Source organism: Agaricus bisporus, assembly GCF_000300575.1.
Source record: "Agaricus bisporus var. bisporus H97 unplaced genomic scaffold AGABI2scaffold_6, whole genome shotgun sequence".
NCBI classification, from domain to species: Eukaryota; Fungi; Basidiomycota; class Agaricomycetes; order Agaricales; family Agaricaceae; genus Agaricus; species Agaricus bisporus.
The window spans coordinates 2,220,125-2,239,409 of record NW_006267369.1 but is presented as its reverse complement, the minus strand read 5'-3'; the positions used below and the strand labels follow the sequence as shown (position 1 = coordinate 2,239,409).

Here is a 19,285-nt window from a genome sequence, read left to right as displayed (position 1 = left end):
CATGTTCGCTTGATCATGTCCTTTGGAAACCGAGCAGAGCGATGCAAGCACCTCAAGTTTGATTGGTCGTTTGATTGTCCGGTACGCTGGGCGTGCGAGGGGCTGGCTGGGGCTGGGTAGGAGCTTGTAGGAGTAGGAGTATATATAGCTAATTCAATGTTTGCTGCGGAGCAGGGCCGATGTGAAATATTGTGGCTGTGTTATCATCACGTGCCCATCAAAAGCTTGACTCGTCTTGGGTTGGCCATCTCTCTGCATCTGTCCTCAATGGCCAAAGGTACGCCCAATCTACGCATTCTATCCGGGAATATACTCATCACATTCTCGCCAGTACCACGTAACTTCAAGCTCCTCGAAGAACTCGAAAAGGGCGAAAAGGGGATTGGCGATGGCTCATGCTCATACGGCTTGGAAGATGGCGACGATATCATGATGTCCAACTGGAATGGCACTATCATCGGTCCAGGACATGTATGTCTTTATTCATTGAATATCTCCATCACTCATGATCTTGTTACAGACTGTGCATGAGAACCGCATCTACAGCCTCAGGATCACCTGTGGCGAAACTTACCCTGAAAAACCTCCCGAAGTTCAGTTCATCTCTCGCGTTAATCTTCCTTTCGTCGACCAAAGAAATGGTAAAGTAGACCCCACGAGGCTGCCAGTCCTTGCTTCTTGGTCGCGAAATCTCTCCATCGAGAACGTTCTCGTCGAAATCCGGAGGTGTGTCAACAATATTGGCTATTAAAACCATCCTTTAACAGCATTTCTTTTTTTATATATAGAGAAATGGCGTCTTTCAATAATCGTAAACTCCCCCAACCAGCTGAAGGATCTACGTTCTAATGAGCTCACGACTTATAATTTCCTGCAATACCACTAGATGGAATTCCATTGTCGCATATTCAATTCCATTCGTCGAAAATTCCTGTTTGATAGAACCCGACAAATCGCTTCTTGTTTAACTTGTGGAAAGTAAATGTTTTCGTGGTTTCGGCTTTTGCGGACATGACAACAATAGCAGATTGTCGGATATGGGGACCCAGCCGTCTCCAGGTATTGATACTTATCTGCCTGACCATCTGTGTGAGATGCCGGACACGTTCTACGAGCAATTATGATGATCAAACCCTGCTTCTTTCACCACGTTATTGTCTCCTCTTGTATCAGACGCAAATATAAGCTTTATTAGCTTTACTAACAACTCTCACAGCTTTCAGTATGTGCTCCGGCCGATTCTGAGAAAACATCTCACATCGAGCATCCAAAGTCCTCATCTCGTGCTCTTGGCACGGAATATCCCAAAAAAAAGTTGCCATGATAAGTTGTTGAACCATTTGGGAAGAAAAGGGGTGACGCTAATTTCAAGAAGATATGATATAGCTAAGTCGCTGGAGTTCTTGAATTTTGTAAGGATTGTTTGTTTTTTCTTTATTCTTTTCTTTGTTCTCGGTGGAGCTCTTCGGTTTTCGACAGCTGCACGGGCAGCCTCTAGGCCTGGCCATTGTAACCATTTTTTTTTTGACGGTAATCGATACTTGATACGATCCTTACACTAAGTTCTTTGGCCCAAAGCGGGCTGCGAACTCTGTTATTCTCGTTTGAAGTCTTGGCAAATGTTTGATGTATGACATTCCTTTTCTAATGTGAAATATAAATATGTTGGATCTTATGCGCCCGACGGGTCAAGATAGAATAAGGTCCGAATATAGAGCGGCGAATCAATCATTTAGTACAAGCGTACCCGTGTATCAGCCAGCCTCTCCTACTTATAGACTCACTCAGGCAGCAGACATTGCCCGTCGTGGTAAAAGTCACACGGGCAGGATTTTGAGCCCCATCACACCAAACCAGCTGCTAGGGCATGTCATATAAAACCATTGATCCCCAACGCCGAACCTTTCACCCAATCCTCAGTCTCGACATTATCGACACCTGCCATTCCCTCTTATACCACCCGCGTCTGGCGCATGTCAAGCCGCGTTCCAGGATACGTGAGGGATTCATTGCTCGATCAAACACTCCAATAACTGCTACCATCAGGTATTCATATCCAACCCGTGCTCGTTAACTGCAGCACCGACTTCGCTATCTGCAATAGCCGAGGTACATTGAATAGATTTTTTATTAAATTCTGCTCCTCAAACTGAATTATTTCTTCCACTTGCAGGTCTCGATCCCAGCTGCTCCCTCAATCGTGTCCCTGCCACTCCCGTCTTCAACATCGACTCAGACCACGCTGTCCACTGGTCCGGGATTTTATCCCATTAGCATCTTATCCAACCTGCCAATATCTAAGAAAAGCAGACTTCGGGATACGGTTTTGACCAGCCCAATCCATGTCCATACTCCACATTCCCACATCGGAACGATCTACGCATCATTTCCTGGGCAAAGGGTTAATTCTTTAGATATATTTTTCTTTCTGAAAAGTTTAGTCCAAAACCAGCTAAGCTTCCATGGGACATACGTTCATCTATCTCAGCAGATGAAGGATGAAATAAAGGCCGCATTCTACCGTCGCCACGGAGGATTGCTCTCATCGGCTCAAATCAATATCTTTTGGGACGAATTTACATCAGGAGGCCTTACACTCAACAGTCCGACCGGTGAGGATGTGTTTGTGGGATGCACATATATATGGGGTTTAGAACAAAAGTCAATTCATGAATATAGCGTCGTCCATCTCGCTTGAATCCTCCCTTACCGATCGACCTGTTCCCTACTACAAACTTTGTTGTTCCATTGCATTCCGTAAGACCTTTAGTTGGTACTACTTCTTTTGTATTTTTTTAAGGAATTACTTTTGTGCGTCATGTCGAAAAATTAGGTAATATACTTCAGTAAATGTCAATTATAATCGCCACCGTTTGTCCCAGTCGATTAGAGCTAAGGGACTTTGAAACAAAAAGAGGTAGAGCATTATGGTCTGAATCGGCGGTCCCCCGATCTGAACCAGCTCGGAGGCGCTATTTATTAACAAGTACAAACACACACGTGCGGTTATTAACAAATACAAATATGCAGAAGTACGAAGATGCTGTTACCGCGTCGACATCATCTTACCAAGAATCTTCATCTTGTCATACCTTTCTTACACCAGCACCATCTACATCAGACTTATTTTCGTACACTAAGTTGGCCTCAATAGTCCCATGGCTATGCTCACTTCGAGGCTTCGATCTCTTCACCGATGTGTTTATCTAATATCTCCACCTCAGCGAGTTCAACAGAATCAAGAAATTGGGTAGAGTGGAGGGGAAGGGGGTGGATAGATGACGCGTGTAAGGGATGATATTCAAATAGGTGGCAGGACAGACAGTGGCAATCACGCACTCGAGCCGGACATATATGTATATGAGGCTTGACAGGACACTGGCATGTACATATCCGCTATTTTGGTCCTCTTTCGCAGTCACGTTCGACTGATGCTTGTCGCGCTAGTCTGCTGCCTTATCCGGGAGAATTCAAAAGGGCCAACTGTTGTGGCCTCCCCGCGAAAAAATCTCCTGTCCTCTGCCCTCCCTGAATCCCACCGTCGAAACCTTCCTGAACCTAGGAAACAATCACCAGCTTTTGGGCACTGCTGCGCTCAATCAAGTGCTTCCTGAACCACTGTCTTTCTTGACGCTCGCACTTTGCAATCAGCCCTAGGTCGCCCAAATTTTCTTACACTCCTTGGAAAATCATGGCAAGTTACATTCCTGAATACGTGAGCAAACCTATGTATCTCTTCCGAACAATCTATTAACTCCGACCATTAGGTACAGATTTCCAATGCCTGCGCGTTGAATACGCCACCACATTTGCGACCCGCGAACGCCAAGGTACAGGCATTTTTTTTGTTTTAGCTTTCTGCGCATAAAGTGTCCCTCAACTTATAGGACGTGCCTCCGGCTGCTCCTCTAATGGTTTCCCTACCACTCCCCTCTTCCCCATTGAGCGACACTACCCAATCGACCGACTTGGAGTTCTATCCAATTAGGATCCTATCTCCCCTTCCGCTATCCCAAATGCTCGGGCTTCGAGAAACGACTTTAATCAGTCCTATCCATGTCCATTCTCCACATTTCCACATTGGAACTATTCATGCATCCACTCCTGGCCAAGAAGTCAATTCCTTGGATCTAGTTGTTTTTTTGAGAAATCTGGCCCAAAATCCGCTGGGTTTCCATAGGTCATACATTCATCTAAGTCAGCAGATGAAGTACGAAGTAAAAGCGGCTTTCTACCATCGCCGTGGATACTCGCCGTCATCGATCTTGCCTGCTATGCTCTGGGAACAGTTTGTTTCAGGAGTCCCTACACCCGATGGGCCGACGGGTGAGGATTTGCTTCTTGGGAACACAAGCCTGTGGGGTTTAGAAGGGAGATCGGTTCATGAATGCAGCATCATTCACCTTGCTTGAATCACCTTTGCTGATTTAGTATATGTTTTTCGATTCCGACTTCATTTCCCATCACATCCTTTATTCCGTTTCTATCGCGAATCGTTGTTCTTTTGCGCGCGCCCTTTCTGTTGTTGTTGAAAATGAAGAAAGATGTATAGTAATATTTAGGCTTCACTGGCAATACTTTCCAGTAGAACATCCAAATAAAATATTGTATATTTGTTGGACTATTGTCGGCTCCAAGCAATTCGAACCGAAGACTGCGAAAGATCGGAAAGGGCACCGACAACAGTCGCTTTTCGTACTCATAGGGTTTCTCCAGGTCCAAATCTCCCAGAACACGACATCAACTCAGTCACCATGCAGAAACATCTTTATATATCATTAGTCCTACTGCGGCATCTACACCCCCGACATCACTCGAGAGATTCGGGCTACTTCACCCACGGGCCACGGACGAAACCTAGAGTTCCATTTTCCTTTAAGATCAGTAGTACAAGAATATCCCTCGTTCAGTACGATGGCCATAACATATTCTTGTTCACTAGCCGGATGAACTCAGTTCACCACTTACATCGGACCCGTGAAATATAGAACCGTGTCAACACCATTACCCAAGCCAAAATAACTTGTACATGTGTGTCACCTCTGGACGTTCAGGATGATAGATAATCCATTCCACATGATCACATCACTGAATGTAGAGCTTTCCGAATGTGAAGTTTACTAAGCTTAACACTATGTATCGTAAACATATTGACTTCGTACTAGTCATCATTCGTATCTAATGATACCTTTCAATTCCTAATCTGGTTGAGGCGCCCAGAAGCAAAATGTGTTTATACCGTAATCTGGATAACTTGCAGGTGGGTGGATAGGCTATGGTCATGTGGAAACCTTGCAACTACCGACTTGATCCCAATGGATTATTAGGGGATTCATGGAAGTTGACCGCATGGTCGAACCGTCAACTTAGCGCTGGCAGTGCACACAGGCTATCGCAAACATCTCACCGATCTCACAACCACTCCGTTCCTGATGGTGACTGTGCCAGGGTCCACCATCAATGATGAATGTTAATGATGTTTGACTATGTACAAGATTTCCGTGTCACAGGTTTGAGACCAATGGGCCTCCTGGCATGGGATGGATCAGGATGAACCAGTGATACTTACGTGATTCACGTAAGGACCTGTCGATTTGAGTGGTTCATTGTTTTCTTACGGCTATAAATATCATGATCAGTTCCCATGCTTTTGCTCGGTGCGTCAGGTCCGGATCCGGCTCATGAGTATATTGAGGATATTTTTCGCCGTTGCTTAACTTCAACAGACCTGGTGCCATGTCCCAGCACGTAGGCTGCAACACACAGCTCTCGACGTTAAGCCATGGGTATAAACACTGTTACTTGCGTCGACTTGTCAAACGATGAAAACGAGGAACTTTGGCCCACTAGAACTCCCGATACCGGTACCTCCTCATATCAATAACGTATCGTTGATTGACTTATAGGATCGGAATTGCGAGGATCAACGGAGCATCGCGTGGTTTTCCGCTTCAAACAGGTATATATAGCTCTATGTTTTCTTATCATTAAAAATGGAACCTTTCAGATAAATACTTAATGCTTTCCATGATTAGCAAAGGACACCCCGCAACACTTGTCAAAAACAGCTTTGGGGTTGTGAATTCTGCCACATGCTTCCCAGAGCTCTCCTAATTACTACGTTCCCATGTTTCTCAGCTTCTCATTTTCCGTCGCCAACATTATTAGCATTCGGACGTTAATAGATTTTCCAATCAGAAGTCAATTGTGACTCGGACTTCGCGGAAACAGCGAGTTTGACTGCACATCCACTGCTAGCCGGATTCACATAGTCGAATCGCTATCTACGTCGTAAAACATAGCATTGTGTCAATCATTGACACATGCTCCGGGGACTGATCAGCGCCGGCTTCCGGTTATTTTTTTAGTAACCAGCACATGTGACACCTCTTGAAGAGTGTTCGCGAAGACTTAGAAGTGCGGTGGGCGCTGGGGGTGCAAGCGAATGAGACCCGAACGAGACCTCGCAGCCTCAGACCAAATATGGCAAGGATTCAGACATCCAATTGATCATGATGGGCAAAACGGAATCTCGGATGGAGCGAATGACAATTTTCTGGCTGTGTATGTGTATTCTTGGGACACCTCACACAAGCTACTATCCGTAATTATGTTGTCCCTCCGATCTTCAGATTGCGACTCCTTCTCTGTCTCGCCTCCTGTATAAGAGTAAAAGCCCCATAGTTGCTCCGTCAACCATAGCTTCCAACAATCTCTTCTGCATTGTACATGCGTCATGTCAACGTATATCCCTGAATTCGTAAGGAATTCAATTTATTATCTTAAATCACGCCTTTGTGATTTCTAATTAGTACCGTCAGGTTACTGTAGGCGGATCGTGTTTTTCTTCTAATAGTGGAACTTGGATACCATCGACAACCGAAGTAAGGCCAACGCCTGATTTTTCATGACATCTCTCAGCTCTTCTTGTCTAGCAGGACTTTCAGGTCCCCAATACACCGATCATACACACAATCCCACTTCCGTCCCTCTTACCGGCTGCGTCCCCCATGGCCTTAGCCAGCCCAATGGGTAGAAATGGCCTCTATCCCATCAATGTCTTACTGGATATCCTTCCGGTCCAAGAAAACGAGCTGAGAAATATTTTACTTGCCTATCCAATTCACATCCACACACCACAAGCTCACATTGGAACAATTACCGGCGCTACAACAAGTCTAACAATCGATTCCTTCAATTTACTTCTCTCCATGAGAACTTTCGCTAGAACTCAACCAGATATTCTTCGAAATCCGACCTATTTAAATTGTCTTTCCCAACGAATGAAAGTCGAAGTAGAATCCGCCTTTTTTCGTCGTTGTGGACGGCCATTATCATCCTTCTCTAATGATATGTTCGGGGAGGGGCTTAGTATGTCTAGCGTGGAACCTACGCATGAGGGATTAATAGGTAGAGATTTGTTGCTGGGAAATATCGATGTATGGGGTTTGGAAACTAGGTCAATTTATGGGTATAGCGTTGTTCACCTCGCATAGTCCAATAGACCGCTTTTCTAAAAAACAATGGCAACCGAGGTTACAACGGAGCTCTCGAAGCGTACTCTTCTTCGGTCGATTTCTTATAAGGAAGGTCACAATTCAAATATTACTTTATTCTCCTTCAGTCGTTCGTCTTCGACGGTTTGAACAAAAGATCCGATGCCTTGAACAGTTTCGAACATAATGTCGTTGGACATCTTTGCGTAATAAATTTAGAATTTTTAGCTTCTCCGAACGCCTTGATCGACCTTATGTCAACTTCAGCATTTTCCGCATCAAATGCCATGCTTCAAGTTCAATGTATAGCTTCTCGGCCATCAATCACTGTATCAACTATATGCTTCTCAAATGTCGGCCTGCCCCGATCGGATAACATAAACTCAGAACTATGTAAAGTTCCTTTGCTCCAGTGCCGTCTCCTATTGTGTATGTCGCATACTTTTCGCACAGCTGCCATGTCAAACTTTACTCGGGTCTCTTACCCAATAGTCGAGTCGGACCATGTTTACTCGACTGGGAGCAAAAGTTCTTGCTAAGGGGCCAAGACATTGTACGCCGCAATATAATTATCCACAACCGCACCAGTCCCTCTCTACCTCAGACTCAGCCGGTGGAGTCGGTTCCTCAACGTTTACTATTACTTGGAATCCTACCAATGAAGCATACCCCGGCCCAACCTGTCGGCCAATCCGGCACCTAGTCCTATATCTCAACCTGCAATTCCGCTCCCGCAAAATTTTCTACTTCGCATTAGAGTCGGTAAACTTCGCCACTTGATGTTTGTAAATTAGCAAAGCCAGAAGACATGAATTCATGTCCGCAAGATGCTACTGTCTCATTGATCTCGTCCGTAAGCATCCGGCCTAAGAGGAATCTAGCTGCGTCGGATTTATTTGTAAGCTGTTTGTCAGCCATCAATTGACGAGAGATCAGTTTATTTGCGTATGATCAGTTGCAACAAACCAAGTCAGGGTTGGATTTGATGGGTGCAGCTTTGCTGTCCAGAATTCAACCCAAAACGACATCGTCACATTGACCCCTTCTTACTGGTTTCAAGGAAGCTGATGGCATATATAAAGATGGAACATATGGGCGCTAGACGTCCACCATCCTCTTCTCCCATCTCATACGGAGTCCGCACTCAGGCTGTTTGTTATTAATGGCTACTACGACCACGCCAAAGCTGAATACAATTTCATTCGTGCAACAACGACCTAGTTTGTTGGTGACATCCGAGCTAGAGAATGCGATCCAAGATTGCAAGAAAAAGGTTGCGAGAATCGCGAGGGACTGCAGACTAAAGAACCGCAAATTTCGGTGGGTGTTATAGCTGAATCTTCCCGTTGTAGCTTTCATTGACTTCTTCCGCCTTATAGAGATGTAGAATTCGATCTCGAAGGAGATCAAAATCGTTGCTTATGGGGTGTTTTGACAAAGCGACACGATAATTTCAGTCCAGCAGACGTTCACCGCGTGACACAAATTTTTGAGAACCCTCAATTTTTTGTCGGCGGCGAACCGGATTCAAATGATATCGTCCAAGGAGCGCTTGGCGATTGTTGGTTCCTTTCAGCGCTGGCAACAGTGTCAAATGTTCCAGAGTTGGTCAAGACGTTCTGTGTCGATGTGGGTCACATAGTTTCAATCATGATAGCTACATATTAATGCGTTTACCAGAGGGACGAAGAAGTTGGCGTCTATGGGTTCATCTTTTTCAGGGACAATGGCTGGGAGACCGTCGTTATTGATGAGTATGGCTTCCATCATGAGATCGTCGTCTGAATAAGCTAACATGAAACACGAAATCCAGCCTCTTATTTACACGTGTCCCGAAATGGGAGGAGCTAACTAGGGCTGAACAAGAACTGTATCACTTTGACAAGAATCGATATAACTCCTCTGCGCGTCAAGGTGGCAAGACACTGTATTTCGCGAGCTCGGGTTCGCTGGGGGAAACGTGGGTGCCTTTGATGGAAAAGGCATATGCAAAGCTCCACGGAAACTATTCCCATTTGAACGGAGGATTTACGGGTGAGGCCATTGAAGACTTGACCGGGTGAGGAAATTTTCAAATCCTCTTTGTTCTTTTATCTTGTCAAACTCAACAACGGATTGATAGAGGTGTCTCGAGCTTCTTACAAACCAAGGTACGCTAGGGTTGTCTGCTCGATATGCGAGACCGAATATATGGTACTCACGCCATATGTACATTCATTGTTAGGATATCCTTGATACAAATAAGTTCTGGAGTGAAGAGCTGCTTAGAGCCAATCAAGACAGGTTGTTCGCTTGCTCCTTCCACGACCTGGACAACGCTCGTAACGGTCGCAATGACATCAAGGTTCAAGGTCTCATCGGAGGCCACGCATATTCTGTCCTTAGGGCTAAGCAATGCAAGGGAAAACGTTTTCTCGTCATCCGAAATCCGTGGGGTAAGACAGAGTGGACCGGACCCTGGTCTGATGGGTCAAAAGAATGGACTAAAGATTATCTCGGGGTCCTTGAAGAACTCGACCACGTATTTGGCGACGATGGACAATTCATCATGGAATGTAAGCAGACCCGTTTTTTTAACTTTGGAACGTCAGACTCAGGTAAATGCTCATAAGATAAGGACTGGCTGGAATGCTTTTCCCACATCGACAGAACCATTTTATTCGACTCAAACTGGATCATGTCATCGCAGTGGTTGCGCGTACCCTGCAGACCGCTACCCACCGCCTGGTCCTACGGTGATGTATCATGTAAGCTGAACCTGATTTTCCATAGCCTTCATGCTCATAATTCTCGGAATGCCTATTATAGTTACATTTACGCTATCATCGTCTACACTGGCCGTGCTAGTTCTTTCTCGGCTCGACGAGCGTTACTTCAGAGATATCTCGGCGAGGTCGTATTGGAACCTCAACTTTGTACTGGTCAAGGAAGGCGAAATCGAGCCTGTCGCAGAGTCTGTTCACGCGATGTTTTGGTCCCGGAGCGTCAATTTGGAAATCGAGTTGGAAGCGGGGAAGTACTTTGTCTACGTAAGTCAAAAGCCACTTACCTATTCAATCAGTTGCTGACGTGGTCCCTTCAGGTCAGAATAGATCGAGAACTCGACCATAGCGCTGAGTACGCTCCAACGATTGATGACTGGGTATTGCGCAAATTATCCTTTGTCATGGCCGCCCGTGCTAAAAGTAGATCTATTGCATCGAGTAAGCAAGGCTTCTTGACGTGCACCTATTCAATTGCTTACTTCCGGGCCTTTTCTAGATTTCGATCAAACGTAAGTTATGAGCATTTTGGATTATGGGCAACGCTAAGTTTCATGAACAGCACACATGCCAATTTTATCCCAACCAAATTGCAGTCGCTCATTGATACTGATTTCAAGCAATACAAAAAAGAACAAGAGAAAAGGGCCAAAGAGGAAGCGGCAAAGAAGGCAGAGGAAGAAGCTGAGGATGAAGGAAGTAAGGCGGAAGCTGTGGAAGTGGAGTCTGACGATGACCCTGGGGCTGAAACAATCACGACCACTACCACAACTACGGTAGTCCAGACCGTCAAGAAGGTCAAGAAGCCTAAACCCGAGGCCATTGTTGATTCTTCCATGTCCTCCAGCGGACAGCCGAAGGGTAATGAATCAACTATACCATCGAATCGTCGCCCGGAGCTTCTAAATGTACCGAATCCCAAGTACCAGCAAGAGCATGAATGGGCCCAATATACCACCTCCACTGCTCCCGTCGATCCAACGGCATATATTATCAAAAGAGATGACGAAGACGACGTGTACCTGGGGTTACGGGTTTACACCCATAAAGATACTCCTGCAGTGGTCGTTGGAAGGCTGAAAGTCACGCCAGAGCAGAAAAGTGCTGACCGAAAGGATGAAAAAACGTCTGATGACAATCCCCAAGAGACACGAAAGCAAACTTTAGGTTCACTCCTGGACGATGACTGTGATTGCGACGAATGTCGTGGCCTACAGAAGCCTCATCCCCAGGACTAATAGATACAGAAACTCGGACTAATAGATACAGAAACTCGGACATAATCCTCAGTTTGTTACATATGTTGAAACTATAGTCAGTATTCTGTATGATATTATTCATTATCTCCCTCTCAATTACTACCTTCTTCTCCAGAAGGCAATGTCGACGAAATTTGTTTCCCTTGTCCAACAATCGCCGCTGTGGCTCCAGCATCAACAGGGAGAATGACTCCCGTTATCCACCTCGCCTCATCGCTAGCTAAGAATCGAACCGCAGCTCCGGTGTCCCAGCCATTTCCTTCCGTCTTGAGCAGGCTTCTGTTTCGGCGCATCTCCCGAACCTCCGTCGACATTGGGTGACTGTATACCATGGGAGTGTATAACACCCCTTGAAATGAACATAACTCTATCAGAAACGGCGCTGCAATGCAAAGTCTTTGCTTACCTGGACAAACACAATTGACCCTGATACCTTGAGGGGCATGATGGAACGCCATAGCACGCGTCATGTTGACAATAGCCCCTTTGCTTGTGGGGTACAATAGCATCGGCGTACCACCAACCATCCCCGCAACGCTCGAGATGTTCACGATCGCTCCGCGTCCACTGATCTCGTCTCGCTCGTTTTTGCACATTGCCGGAATAGCGAATTTCGACATCAAAACCATGCTTGTCACATTGATCTCCAGTCCCTTTGCCCATTTGACTGGATCAACCTCAACTGCGGTCCCTTCCGGTCCACCAACTCCAACATTATTGATGAGAATATCGAGACGACCATAAGTAGCGAGGGCGGTGTCAACGATACGTTTGCAATCGTCCTCTTTTGATACGTCGGCCTCGACAGCAATAGCCTTCTCGCCAAATTCGCGAGCGATCATCTTAACTGTGATCTCTGCCCAGGAGATATTCAGGTCGACGCAGACAACCTTTGCACCTGCTTCAGCGAGAAGAACTGAAGCCGCGCGGCCGTTGCCTATCCCATTGGCCCTCGATCCTGCCCCGGTGACGATCGCCACTCTTCCCTCAAGAGATCTAGAAGGTCGGGGAGGATTCTCTGGGTCGTAGGTTGGTGCAGACATAGGGAAAGTGGCGGTTATTGGACCTGCTTGATTGCCGGAAATATATACTCCCACTGAATCAAATCAGGTGAACTCAACTTTGAGTCGAGTCAAATGCCTGATTGAGTATATGTGAGTCTATGGTGATTCGCACCGAGTCAGTGATATGGGTCAGAAAACGTCAAAGGGACTTCGAGGAATATCAGCCAGGGTCAGGAGCTAAAAGCTGACTTCACTTCACCTCGAAGCCTTCAGTAGCTTTTGTTTCTACACGTGCCACGCAGGACGGGAAAAAATCTCAATCTTCGGAATGTCAGACCACGGAGGAACTTCCCGGGATAAGCTTGGTACACTAGCTATGGTTGATGGTAGAAGTTGAGTTGACCTATCGAATAAGTTCTTCAGCACCATAGATACGTCAGCTGGCAACGTAATGTACGGGACTGAACCAGGAAGAAAAGTGGTTATGTAATACAAATTTGGGCTAGTGATCCGGTCCACGGTTTTTCCTTCCACTCCATGACCAAAGAACTTACTCGGGGAGGACCTCAGTAGCCTCTGCCTGTGTTGCAGCCCGCCTGGTTGCCGCCACGGAATGATTCTCGAACTACATTCTAGTGCGGGCTTGTCTGTCTAGCGTTACATCGTCTCGGTCGGATAACCCGAATCTGTTGAGTCGGAAAGGAACAATCAGTCAACGTTCAAAAATCGCCTCCAAATTATTTCGTTGCACCAGTTTGATTCCGCTCCAAGGCCGGGACGAAATGGCGTAGGGAGCGCTGATGATATATATAATGTTCATCATTTGAACGCAGGCTGAGGTTGACACTATTGCGGTGACTGCTAACAGATACTGCCTGCTCTCTCTTCGTCTCTTTCTCCCTGGGATACTTTATTCACATTTCGCTGCTGGCCTCTCCGCGCCTGAAATCGGCCGCTCTTTGCTTCTTGACTCTCACAGGTGTCCTTCGAAATTTTAGCCTCAGATCTTTCTGTGCATCATCCTTCGACTATCTAAGGCTCTCGTCTTGGATTCGTTTCATTTCTACTTCAATAGTCTCGGTTTTCTCTTGAAAGGATACTTCTCGCCCTCATACTTCGGACTACGGGGTCGTGATGCGGGCCGATAATGAGAATTCTCGTCCACCCCCACCGAATTTGGTTTCTACGCATGCGCTTACACCTGTGACTACAGCTTTGTCCAACGATCAACATTCTTCAGGCTACGATCAACATTCTTCGGGCTACGATCCTCAGTATTCTGGATCTTCTATGTCGGTCGACGGGGATAGTATTCGTGCACATACGAGTCTAGATTCCGCTGAATCAAGATTGAATCAATCGATAGTCACTGCTTACAGCAATACGAGTACCACAAGCACAACAAGTACGAAGAGTACCACGAGCACTAAGAGTACCACGAGCACCTCGAGTTTGAAAAAATCTCGTGACGAAGAGGAAGAGGAGGAAAGACTTGAATACGCGAGCGCGAACGGATCTGGAGTGGATGGCGATAGAAGTGGTAGTGCGATGGATTTAGACGACTTCAATCAACTTTTCGGACTCGGAATCGATCTTGACATCAATGATGTTGGTGCTGGCGGTATCGGTCAGCCACTTCCAATCCAAAATACATCTACTATTACTCCCGCTCAATTACATCTCAACTCCAACTCGGACTCGAATCAATCGAATGACGTACACGATTTCAGTCATGATATGAGTGGAATTTCACTTCCCTCTCAAGGATCAATGGATCACCTCCATTTATTGGATCAATATCTCGATCTTGCGCTTCATAATTCGAAACCTTTCGGCTCTTTTTCGGATTTTTCGAGCCCATTTGCTGGTCTGGCCGGGGACGAAAGTGCAGGGCTTAATCGATCGATAGAGATGAACAGTGCGAACATGCAGATGCGTGGAAGGACATTAACGGGGACGAATATTTTTTTGGGAGAACGCCACCAACAGGATGGTGGTATCGCTATCGCATATCCTCTGTCTTATTATCAACATCGATCTCAACCTCTCGCTACTACTTCTTCACCTGCCGTACCTCCGATACTAGAAGCTCATTCCCTCACAAATTATCGTTCGACAAGCCTACTCGGATATCCATGTAATACAAGTGGATCAAGCATTGGTGTCTCTAGTATTAACGGAGGAGGAACTTCGACCACACCGTCAACAAACTCGTTTGTACAGAGTTCGCCTGAATTTGTACCGCCCTCCTCCGTTTCGCCGTTGACGTTGCAGTATGATAGCAAGGGAAGGGTGGTTGTTGACCCGAATGGGAGCGCTAGTGGTGGGACTGGGGAAGGGAGTTTGAGCCTTTCGAATGTGGGGTCAGACGGATTGTCATTTGCGTTTTCTGAATTGAATGGCTCGGGTGGTGTTACGAGTGCATCTAGGCCGCCTTGGATCTTTCAGGGTGACGGTGGTGGGAAACTGAGTCGTAGTCCAGCGAGCGGGACTGGGGCGTCTAATCTTATAATGAGGAGGGCGACTAGCACTTTGGTTGGGTCATCGAGCAAGTTGGGGTCAGGACGGGGAATGAGGAAAGGTGCGAGAAGAGGAAAGCAACAACAAGTGATGGAGATGTCAATACCTTTACCGATACCGACGAGGAGCAAGAAACCTTCTTTGATTGGTTGGGAAGGTAATAGTTTGGCGACGATGGTCACAAGTACACCTGCTTCTCCTCCTCGAACGGCTTCTACTCGAGATATTCTTCCCGTACCGCCTTACGTAGTCTCACAAACGTCATCAGAGAGTAGAAAGAGAAAGCGAAGTCCCGAGTTGGATTCTGATGACGATGTGATAGTGAATGTTGAAAAGGTTTCGAGAAGGGAATTGTTAGGGTTGAGAAAGATTAGTAAAGATACGGAGAAGAAATGGGGAGAAGAGGAAGAAATGTCGGGAGGTGAAAGAAAGAGAAAGCGGAGGAGAATTGGGTCATTGTCGGGTCCGCAGAAGAAGGAAAAGGGAAAGGAAAAAAGGAAGATTGTATGGACCAGTGATGACGATGGTTCTGATGATTCTGACGATGAGGATGCGTATTTTCCGTCGAGTGATCCGTCTTCTCCTGGCATCAATGACGAACCTGGCCCTTCATCTCGTCCGCTCAAATCCATGAGTAGACTCACAAGCCTCAGCAGCTCATGTACCAAGAGCACTTATAGACGAAGCTCAAGCGCAGTAACCCTCAAGACTCCCGATTCAGAGATTACGAGCATATCCCCGGATAGTAGCAAGGATGAAGACGATACGAAGCCTTATGGAGTGGACAAGCACAATAAAGGGAAAGCGAGGGGTAGCGCGGCACTTGCTTTGGCTAAAGTGACGATGTTGAGTGGGAAACCACCGACGAGTGTTTGGGGAACCTACGTGCCTTTCCCGTTAGATGATGATCCTGGTGAAGTTATTATTCGTTCAGGACGGACACGAAGAAATGGTCATATCCCCCTTCCTGTGCCAGTACCCGATTTGATCAAGAAGAGTCGTGGACGAAAGGTCCCTCATCAAGAATCGAAGAAGAAGTTGGACTACGATGATTCTAAGAGAGAGTTTATATGTGAGGTCCTTGGATGTGGCAAATGTTTCGTTAGAGGAGAACACTTGAAGAGACATGTACGAAGTATTCATACTCATGACAAGCGTAGGCTTTTGCTTTTATTCTTTGTTTAACAATGCGACTGACTGATTTGCGCAGCCCACCCATGTCCTTACGAGGGCTGTGATAAGTCATTCAGTCGTCGAGACAATCTGGGCCAGCATGTGCGGATTCATCTGCAGTCGAGCTCGAGTTGATGTATTTTTGGATTGCTGATTGTCAGGTGGATATTTGTAGATATTTGTTCTTGATGTAAAATATCACATGGAACACGGATTCTTTCATGTGCAAGTCGTCGTCGCAATCTCCCTTCAACACCCACCATGTCCAGCACAAAAGACCCCGTCCTCGGCGCCACACACGACGACGAGAGCGCCCGTGTCGATATCGCCGTAAAAGCCCTCGGCGACATGCGGTCTCGTGCGGCCGCCCCTGCAACCGAAGGTAGATTGCTCTTATGTTCCCCCGAATTCACGGATCACGGTCTTAACATTTGACTATTTAAGCCCGAGCCTCGTCACAGAGCAGTCGAGGACCAGACCAGGATGATCTACAGCAATCATCATCAGCAGGACTTGTCGCCCGGATGACTTCGTTTCCACTTGTTGGAACGGCCATACGAGCTTACGAACACGGGAAAGCCTCATCACGGGTTGTTAAAGTGCGTGTCTTTGTTACCTTGTGATTTTTTTGTATTGATAATGATGATGAATCATAAATAGTATAGTGCAGAGATGGTCGAATCAAGTGTGAAGACGATATCGAAACCTGTTATCAATCGACTACCTGTCAACCAGCTTGATGAATTTGCTTGTCGACAACTGGATAGAGTGAGTCATCAAATTTTTTATGAAAGGCGCTCGTAGTTTCCCGCCAGCGTTACAGCGGCTCCAGCCCAATTTCACATGTTTGCCCTGTGCAGCGTGATTTTTCGACTCCGCCACTTCCTCCATTTTGCTGTTATCTGATATCCATCGTGTTGCCTCAACGTTTTACCCTTTGCCACTTACATCTCCATTAGTACTAATTTTTTATCCCCAAGCTCGATAGGTACAGACGGCCTTCTATTGGGCCGGAGCCCGTCTCGCCTCGATCACCCGATTTCGAACAACCCTCCTCACGGTGGCGATCACCAGACGTTACCGCTGCGGGTTCATCAACAACTCTGCTCGAACAAGACTCCGATAGGGGTCGATTAAGGTTGAGAACAAAAACACTGGATGGATCTATCGCGCCCGAAGGCGAGAAAGCATACCTGGAAGACGAGGAGATGAAGGAGCGGTGTTCTGCCGGCATTGATCAAAGCGTTCCTCTCTGGATCAAATGTGGGTATTGATCTTGTCTATTTTTATACGACCTCTCCCCGACCTTCTTCTATTAGCCACACATTCTTGTTCGTCTTCGGCCGCACCGTCATCCCCAGACTCTAGAATTGGTTCTCCTTTACCTCTTGATGAACGGTATGCTCAGCAGTCGAGCCCATCCGTTTCTCTCCGACATCGACATTCCAACGCAGAGGTTTCTCAAGATCCTGAGCGACAAGTAGCTCAGCGGAGTCGATGGCAAGCCATGTTACTCGAAGCCGGCGGACTAGGGGTAGCCCTGAGTGATGAAAACATGCGGCGGTTGAAGTATTGCCTCAATTGGTTACAAGTGTGTGATCATTTGCACACCCTCTTTTGATTGATTGCTCATTTACACACATAATATAGTTTGCCACAGCACACATCGATGCTCAGATTCTGGTTCTCCGAGATTTCATTGAATGCTTTCAGCCCATTCCACGAGATGCCCATCCTCGTCGCCCGCCAATCTCAGAAGAACAACTGAGAAAGTTGACCGAGGTCAGAAAGGACATCGTTTCCACCATTCGACAAATGGTGAACGTCGTAAGTAAATATGCGGGAGGAGCGTTACCTGAACCTGCTCGTGGCAGGGTTCGAGGATTCATCTTAAAATTGCCTCATCGTTGGGCTTCCAAGACCGCTGCCTCGGGGGTTCCTACGAGTGCTATCACTGCACCGAGTAGTGCAGCCGCTGGAAACGGCGAACGTGAGCGCGAAACTGTAGCGGCTGCTGGAAGCAGTACCGGTACACTTCGAAGAGGTCAAGGAAGGGAACGGCGTGCGGCACAACGCGAAAGGGGTAATGCTTCTCGAGCAACATCGCCCACACCTTCGGAAGTACATCTGCAACAGCCAATATCTCATTCCCACGCTTCCGCCACAGCACAACGTATCTTGAATCTTGCAACTGAGAGTTTGGATATGATGCGTAATGTTACGGGAGTGGTAAAAGACAGTTTAGACTGTGCAGATGCGTACGTATCTCCTCATTTTTGTGGCTAAAACTGACAAATCATTGATAGTTGGGTCAACCGCCTCCGTATGGTCGGAGTTCAACGTGGTTCAGGAGGAAATCGGGAAGAAGAATCACTGAACCAGGACCTGGGACTTCCACCTGTTGGATCATCCTTCGAAGGTTCCCGACACACTGGTAGCAAGTCTGCCGACTACGGGTCTCCCTTCCAAATACACCGCCGCACCGGAAGCTCATCTTCTGTTCCTGGTGAAGACGAAACATTATTTTCAATATCAAGTTCGGCCCCAGAATCGCCGTTTACGACTGCGACTACTCTCAGCTATCTATCCAATTCTTCATCACAACCGACTGTGCCTTCTAGTAGTATGCCGTCTACTCCTACAAATATCTCGTTCGTTTCGCCATCAATATCATCGTCGTCATTATCACAAAATCATCCACATTCGCATCGTCACCATCCTCATTCATACGCGCTACCGCCGTTATCAACATCGATATCGATGAACAGAGATGTATGTGGCAGTGAAGGTGGTGTTGCGAATGCACCTAGTCCCGGAGGTATCTCATTTTCGTCGATGCATATTACTTCCCGATTCAATACGCCTAAAATGGCTGCTGCTGGACTTCCGGAGGAAGATAACGACTCGAGGAATATCCTTGACGATAAATCAGGCGTTTTAGGAAAGAGGAGATCGAGTTTACAAGTTCATCAGCAGATGGATGTTGATTCATCGTGACACCCCCCTCTCATTGATTGATTTTCTTTTCCATTCATCCGATTCATTGGGCTTTTCGTGTGTAAATATTATGC

At 46.6% G+C, this 19,285-nt stretch overlaps 6 protein-coding genes across 6 annotated transcripts; 5 read left to right on the top strand and 1 right to left on the bottom strand.

Moving 5' to 3' along the window:
• Positions 1-234: 234 nt before the first annotated feature.
• On the top strand, positions 235-973 carry AGABI2DRAFT_193496 (hypothetical protein). The gene is made up of 4 exons (XM_006462198.1): positions 235-277; positions 332-471; positions 521-726; positions 789-973. Exons 1-4 carry the CDS (start codon positions 268-270, stop codon positions 847-849), a joined length of 417 nt encoding a protein of 138 aa, XP_006462261.1. The 5' UTR covers positions 235-267; the 3' UTR covers positions 850-973.
• A 2,718-nt stretch (positions 974-3,691) lies between these two features.
• On the top strand, positions 3,692-4,412 carry AGABI2DRAFT_119119 (hypothetical protein; the record flags this gene model as incomplete). Its single annotated transcript, XM_006462197.1, has 3 exons — positions 3,692-3,715; positions 3,768-3,830; positions 3,888-4,412. 3 exons carry the CDS (start codon positions 3,692-3,694, stop codon positions 4,410-4,412), a joined length of 612 nt encoding a protein of 203 aa, XP_006462260.1.
• Positions 4,413-8,658: 4,246 nt separating this feature from the next.
• Positions 8,659-11,496, top strand: AGABI2DRAFT_71002 (hypothetical protein; the record flags this gene model as incomplete). Its single annotated transcript, XM_006462196.1, has 10 exons — positions 8,659-8,816; positions 8,876-9,125; positions 9,177-9,250; positions 9,310-9,555; positions 9,619-9,646; positions 9,721-10,051; positions 10,109-10,243; positions 10,305-10,525; positions 10,579-10,718; positions 10,821-11,496. The coding sequence occupies 10 exons, from the start codon at positions 8,659-8,661 to the stop codon at positions 11,494-11,496; spliced, it is 2,259 nt and encodes a 752-aa protein (XP_006462259.1).
• A 6-nt stretch (positions 11,497-11,502) lies between these two features.
• AGABI2DRAFT_193494 (hypothetical protein) lies at positions 11,503-12,983 on the bottom strand. The gene is made up of 3 exons (XM_006462195.1): positions 12,781-12,983; positions 11,924-12,729; positions 11,503-11,866 (listed from the first exon to the last, which is right to left on the bottom strand). The coding sequence occupies exons 2-3, from the start codon at positions 12,558-12,560 to the stop codon at positions 11,610-11,612; spliced, it is 894 nt and encodes a 297-aa protein (XP_006462258.1). The 5' UTR covers positions 12,561-12,729; positions 12,781-12,983; the 3' UTR covers positions 11,503-11,609.
• Positions 12,984-13,655: 672 nt separating this feature from the next.
• On the top strand, positions 13,656-16,226 carry AGABI2DRAFT_119116 (hypothetical protein; the record flags this gene model as incomplete). Its single annotated transcript, XM_006462194.1, has 1 exon — positions 13,656-16,226. One exon carries the CDS (start codon positions 13,656-13,658, stop codon positions 16,224-16,226), a length of 2,571 nt encoding a protein of 856 aa, XP_006462257.1.
• A 249-nt stretch (positions 16,227-16,475) lies between these two features.
• AGABI2DRAFT_119115 (hypothetical protein) lies at positions 16,476-19,211 on the top strand (the record flags this gene model as incomplete). Its single annotated transcript, XM_006462193.1, has 7 exons — positions 16,476-16,596; positions 16,659-16,813; positions 16,875-16,982; positions 17,195-17,477; positions 17,534-17,805; positions 17,865-18,472; positions 18,521-19,211. The coding sequence occupies 7 exons, from the start codon at positions 16,476-16,478 to the stop codon at positions 19,209-19,211; spliced, it is 2,238 nt and encodes a 745-aa protein (XP_006462256.1).
• Between the last annotated feature and the right edge of the window lie 74 nt (positions 19,212-19,285).